This window comes from Epargyreus clarus, unplaced genomic scaffold (genome assembly GCF_041222505.1).
Source record: "Epargyreus clarus isolate Ecla_fem2 unplaced genomic scaffold, WU_Ecla_fem_2.2 ptg000012l, whole genome shotgun sequence".
Taxonomy (NCBI): Eukaryota; Metazoa; Arthropoda; class Insecta; order Lepidoptera; family Hesperiidae; genus Epargyreus; species Epargyreus clarus.
Window position 1 is genome coordinate 1,951,131 of NW_027332220.1, and position 6,952 is coordinate 1,958,082.

General features: G+C 38.1%; 1 protein-coding gene and 1 non-coding gene across 3 annotated transcripts in view; both read right to left on the reverse strand.

The window, feature by feature from the left end:
• LOC140746080 (uncharacterized) overlaps positions 1-2,798 on the reverse strand; it is a 70,141-nt gene extending 67,343 nt beyond the window's left edge. Inside the window, exon 1 of one of the 2 annotated variants that reach the window (XM_073078078.1) lies at positions 1,189-2,798. In XM_073078078.1, coding sequence (XP_072934179.1) covers positions 1,189-2,352 — 1,164 coding nt within the window. In that variant the 5' untranslated portion in view covers positions 2,353-2,798. The remainder of the gene's footprint in view (positions 1-1,188) is intronic. The other variant, XM_073078077.1, reaches the window with a different exon arrangement.
• A 2,713-nt stretch (positions 2,799-5,511) lies between these two features.
• On the reverse strand, positions 5,512-5,583 carry TRNAA-CGC (transfer RNA alanine (anticodon CGC)). The gene has a single exon. It is a non-coding gene; the product is annotated as a tRNA-Ala (tRNA).
• Between the last annotated feature and the right edge of the window lie 1,369 nt (positions 5,584-6,952).

Sequence of the window (6,952 nt, forward strand, 5' to 3'; positions counted from 1 at the left end):
TATCATAATTGTCATATGTATCAATAATATTTTCTCTATTTATTTGTCTATTTTCCACAATATTCATTTATCAACCATTATTTTTCTATCATGCGTAATTGCGTAGTTATTCCAAGCCTGTTCCAAATTTGAATGTCGCGCCATTCAAAGAACTTATGATTAAAGTTTTTTAATAAGTTAAACTAACGAAGATACAATAGACATCCATTTTATAACATTATCATAAAACGACTATTAAATTTATTATAATAAATTACTACTATATCCTGTGCCCTAAATTAGTACATTTATTTATCAATTGTTATTTTATGGTATAAATCCATAGAGCAACTAGAATACATCCTATAAAATACAACTTTATATTATGACGCTTACATTTGGTAGGCAAAACTAATCGTTACCAACATTGATTATTACTTATACTGGATTCTAATCCTTTTAATTACGACAAACAAGTAACTTGCTGCTAATTAGTAATACTAAATAACCAATTAATGAATTAGAATCATCAGTTAACGTGTTATTTGACTAACCAAATATATTACCTTTCATCTGACTTTAGTTATTATCACATTAGTCAACAAGAAACTTCATGTATACAATATCAACCATGTTAAGAACATCTTAGCGACTCTACCAAGTATCTTCTGTTTATGTAATAATCTATCTTATGTTTTATCTACCAAAGACAGTTTTGACAATGATTTCATACTAGATATTTTCAAATTGCGATCTCCGGTAAACAAAATTTTGATAGATTCAATATTAATAACGAAAATACTGCTATCTTTGAGCAACAACTGTTTTGAAAAACAAGTGCTAGATAGGTATGTATGTGTGTAAGTATGTGTAACTCTTTATAATAATAATCATTTATTTCATATATTATTCAATATAGACAAAGATACAAAAGTCAAAGTATAAGTAAGTTTATGTGATTAGTGGTATTTTTATGTTTCTTTCGATTTGATTCAATCCGTCAATTAAATTAATTGACGCGCCGTAACGATGTTCTTATCTCTAAACTTTGACATTGAGTATTTATCATTAAAATTAAATTAAAAATAACTATTTACTTAGTAACACAAAAATACCACGTATGAGGACGCAATCGACTCTTAATTTCAAGGAATGATCACTTGAAACACAAAATAAACAAACAAACATGTAAAATACTGTTAAACTTACCTCGTCTTCCTCATCGTCGTTGTAAAAGGGATCCAGGAGTTGATTCTTCCAGAAAATAACATCCGGTGGTATAGCGTACGCGTCGTGGTCCCTGAGATTCGCGTAAAACGGACTCTCGCGGCCTACGCCTTCCGAACTAGCACTTATCGAGCAACTCTCGACTTCGCCACTGCCGCCACAGGAGCATCCTTCATCAGTGTACCCATACTCGATCTCCTCGTAAATGTTTTCGTCGGTCAGAGCGTCCCGCACCGGCTCGTAGCCGTCGTCGAGCTTGTCCGGCGTCATCGCGACGACTGGCGCACACCTGTCTCCCACCTCTTCGAGCGCGTAAACAGAAAACTTCGGCGGCGAAAAATCGCTGGCTGTGTCGAAGGACAGCCGCGAAATTTGCGCCTGCTGCAACACTTTCCGTAAAATCTCGTCGGAGTTGTGGAAACCAGTGGACTGCGACCACATCGCGGCATACGTTTTAACCGCATCACCCTGACTACACTCCTTGTAGCTCCAACAGGTACTCGCGGAATCGCTGTCAGATTCCAAAAGATTGTACGCACCGACCGATCCGAAATCAATGTTGTCGTAAACAGAGGAGGAACTGGAGTCCGTTTTTAATCTCGTCCTCGGCGGCACAGGTGGGACACCTTCACTAACACTAGACATCACTCTCTCGCACCTCGCGGGCGTGCTCGTCACAAAAGAGACGTCCGATAGTGTCGATTCACCGTCACTGCACTCGTCCACACCGTTTATTATACAATCGTTGGGCACTGCTATTTGTTTTGGTGTTGCATTTTCCTCCAAGACGACTTCGGTTTGTGTTGCGATCGCGACGGACTGGTTGCCGCTCATGGTGTCTAAGCACTCGTCGAAGAGGTTCAGGATACTGAGGGACACTTCCTTCTCCGTTGGGACCAGGTTGCGCTGATATTCATCGAGTTTGAAGATTTCCTTTCCGAGTTGGGAGAGGATTTCGTCGAACGCGCCGTCGGAGGTTTCGGAGTCTTGTGAGACGATGGACGGCGGTCGGACCACGATGAGAGGGTCGTATTCTTCTATCGACGCTCGTATTGCACTTAGCCACGCGATGACAGGCTCCGCGGAACGGTCTGCGATCAGTGTCGCCACCACGGCGTTCGGAATCCAACTTGTGACCTCACACATACTGTCGTCGCTTCAAAACACGATAACCGGTGTATGATTCAGCACGCTTGATTCCGCGAAGGGACGGTTTAGCCTCAATACACTACACTTTTATATAGCGTATTACAAGTAATACGTGAGGCAGCGAGCGCGCCTTTTGGCCGATACCGGCGACATTTGCACTCGGCCGATTGCTTATCGTGACATTTTCTTCCTAATATAACCGCGATGTAACGAAAACATCCCGCGCGGAGACCTGTCTGACCTTTCTGATATCGGCCGATATTTTCGCTGTTTTTTTATTCGGCTGTACACCGTTTACTTGACCATCTACGTGTTATTAAAAAAAAGGACGAAAGGCTAATTTCCCGGATACAGAATTAAAAAAAAGAACTGTCAGATTTCCCGCGCTGTCAACGGTAACGTGTTTTGTTTCGTCGAATCGAAACCGGCCGGAAGCGTCCGCGCGCGGCGCGTCCACCGCGATAGTGGTACGGCCGAGCAATTAATTCGATGCGTTCAGTCTCTGAACGGAGTCTGTGACCGATATTCTACGTTATTTCTGTGGCAGAGCGAGCATGGCGTAACCGCACTAAAAACTAAAAGCAAATGCAATGTGCATTAGATAAATGAGGCAGATCGGGCGCCGGGGCAAGCCTACATAACGTCTATTAGGTACGCACTACGCAGTGCGGGAGTTATTAACTCGAGGCCCGCATAATATCTTCGAGATAACAACTGTTCGTTTACCTACTACGTCACACTAGGTGGAAAACACGCGAGTTAATTAACAATTCATAATTATTATAATATGTTGATATGCACATATTATAATAATTATGAATTGTTAATTAACCATTTTAATAATACGTATATTAACCATTTTTTACCTTAAAACAAGACACTTTTGCTATGTTACAATTTTGGATAAAAAAATATCATGACTTATATAATAGGTGAATTCGATTTTCGATGAAAAAATATTTGACAAAGACTTGATAGACTCTGAAATATGTCTCAGCTATTATCGGCAAAATAAAAGTTGTAAATAAGACCTATAAAAGCAAATTGGATAGAGGAGGACCTACGTTCATGACGATAGTTACGTTACTATTTTAATTTTCCTAAAACATTTTCGCATTCATTCCCGAGTTGTTCTTGGGGACACTGGAACAGTAGAGCATAAACCATACAGTCCCATTAAAAACCATATGGTAACTTTCTACCTACATGCATTTAAATGCACATGAATTACTTTTTAATTTTATTTAATAATAATAGTCATACAATTTAATAATGATTGATGAACACAAAATCCATTTAGACACTTATAATCTTATATTGTTTAACCATGCGGTCCAATATCTGAATTAACTTAAAACTAATTGGGTGTAAAATCTGGGAATTTAATGTATCTCAAATTCTGGGAAGTTAATTTATGGCAAACTAAAGGAAAATGCTCATTATAAAGGAAATACATTTTTTATACATCCACATTGCAATATTTTTTAAATTTGGATAAATAATTTACATGCGGCTTTGTTTGCGGTCATCTATCCCTCAGGAACGCTAACTGTTTTTGAAATAAAATGTACCCTATGCTCTTTCCTGAATCCCCGACAACGTATGTAAAAAAAAATGACAATCAGTTATGTAGTTAAGGCGTGAAAGTGTAGCAAACAAACAAACAAACAAACAAACAAACTAACAAACAAACAAACAAACTCACATTCGCATTTACAATATCAGTTAGGATAATCTGCCTAGGATTTTTTTATAATATTGGAGTAGCAGACGAGCATGCAGTCCACCTGATGGTAAGTGGCTACTGCCGCCCATGGACCTATGTAATGAACCCCAGATAGGATTAGATATTCCCACCTGAGGTCGGCCACATGCGCCGCTACTGAGAACTAAGCTGGAACGCCTCGGAAAAGTATGTCTCCCTTCCCACACCCTTCAAACCAGGACACAGCAACGCTTAACACTGCTGTTATGGGGCTGAAATGGGTGTCGTAGAGGTGTCTCCGGAGTCGAACCAGAAAGGGTTACTTTCATTGGATTATTTTCGATAGGTGGTGCTACAAATAGGGCTAATCTAATGGGTTGATGATACTGGGCTACTATACCTATATTAGGACGCGCATAAAGACTCAAATTGATAGAAGGTTACGTTTCCATATCATAATTCCAACCATAAAACCATTCATCGTCCTTTATAAAAAACTACAAAGGCAGAGAGACTTTAATGTGGCTGCCCGAGCCTTGAGTTCCACTGGACACAATGCTCTCAAAGTTTAAACTGTCGAAATCTTTACTTCCTTATTTTATATTTATTTATTTATTTGTTTGGCAATCCAACAGCGTTACACATCGATAAAAGAAGATTATAATTTGTTACATATAATATGGCTAAAAATGGATTACACTAAATAATAACTATGAGAAATTAAAATTACAAGTAGGTACAATAAACAATTAATAAACAAATAACAAGTTAATGGTTGTTATATTCAGTAAATTAGTGAATAAGACCGCTTACTAGTACTTATTTCTACCTAATAACAGCAGTGTTAGGCGTTGCTGTGTTCCAGTTTGAAGGGAGACAAACCTTTCCGAGGCGTTCCAGCTTAGTCCTCAGGGGTATCGGCGCATCTGTGGCTGACCTCAGGTAGGAATGTCTAATCTTATCTGGGGTCGATTACAGATGTCCATGAGCGGAGGTAGCCACTTAACATCAGTTGGACTGCATGCTCGTCTGCAAGTTCTGCAACTCGTTTATTATAACAAAAGAAAAACACTAAGTAGGCTACAGATATTTATTAACGGCAGTAAGTGGACCATTTACTAGCAAGCAGACTGCATGTCCATTTGCCATTTTAATGTTTTTACAACCTGGATGATTGAGCTTCGCTCTGTATTTCTTTAAAACGACGTTTACTAAAAATGAAACCTAGGTAGGTCGATTTATTGCCCCCGAAACCTCCAGCATACTAAATTTCAATAAAATCGTTCGAGCCGTTTCCGAGATTCGGATTATATGCAAGAATAGCTGTAGGTAAGAATAAGTTTGCGTTTGACATAAAAAAAAACATTATCTTAAAATAAATAATGAAAATGCATCTATCGATGTGGAATTTAATAAAAAAGTTAAAAAAAAATTGCTTTGGAATTCATTAGTGGAGGTGCTGGGACTTGAACCCAGGACTTTCAGCATGCGAAGCAGACACTCTACCACTGAGTTACACCCCCGGTGAGAATACTGGCGAAATTTGTCAATACATGTTTACTGCCGATGGTAAAAGATTAAAACCTGGTTTCATCTGCGTTTAAGAAAACCAAATATAGTCCGCGTAAAACTGCTAGTCCGCTCTGAATGAAATATATTTATTTTGTATAGGCCAACGACGGCACTTACAAATATATTGGGTTGTTCGGAAAGTAATTTCGTTTTTTCCCGATAGAGGATTTAACTGTATTTTTTCACAGCTAACTTCACAGTTAAGTCGCATTGTCATAATATGTTTTTACAGCTGATATAGCAAGGCTTGTGTGTGAATATGTTCAATTGATTTTATGCAAGAATCGACCAAACAAATTAAGAACGTGGAATCACGCTCCTACCAGAAAGATGGCTTAAGGTGTTGGGCCAAAATGGCCAATATATAATTTTATAAAATATTTATTCATTATACGAAAATTTTCTTTCATTTTCACAAAAATAAACGAAATGACTTTCCGAACAACCCAATAGAAATGAATCGCGTCGCCATAGCAATTTGTATGACTACACCTGTTTGCAACAACTTCAGAGCGGACTAGCAGTTTGGCGATAACTATACTGGGTTTGTATACCGTTAAATTCTCATGCCAATTAATGTGCTTTAGTGTTATCAATTAAAAATTCAATATTTATGATTATTGTCGAATTCCGACCGGGCAAACTAGTAATCTTAATGAAACTTAATTATGTATACCGAAAATATACTTCAAAATTATGGTTTTGGGTATATTTCACCATAACCAACTTTGAGAACCGGTGCACTAATGAATGAACGCATTGGGCTGACCACAAGGCGTATTCATTCATAAGAAATTTCGCTTACACACCAATTACGCTAACATCGCCCTTATTACTATAACATACGGGTCATTATTGTGTACGTCTGAGAAAAGTTAAGCTGTTTTGGATCAAACTGGCCATCAATGGATACTGTTTCGTTTCGCATATGTGAACTTTGAAGGCGAAAATATCGTACAGTTAATTAGAGTTGGAGATGTTTCCTGCTAAGTAATGATAATTTACTTTTCTCTCATTTAACGGTGGTAGAGCCCTTCATGGTTCGACTTCGGAGGCACCAAAGTCAAATTTTTGATTATTATTTTCTTATTTGAAGGATTGGATAAAGGATAGAGACATTCCAAGTTAGTCCTCAGTAGTATCAATGAATCTATGAAATCTGGAAGGATTCCAAACTTGCCTGAGGTACTATCAGGAGGACAGCACACTCGTTTGTTAATTAAATATCATAAAAAAATATTTTCTCCTAGAAAAAGGCATTAGCGGAAGCAATATGACGTAGACGTAAGCAATAGACGAGAATTACCTTATGAAATGAAA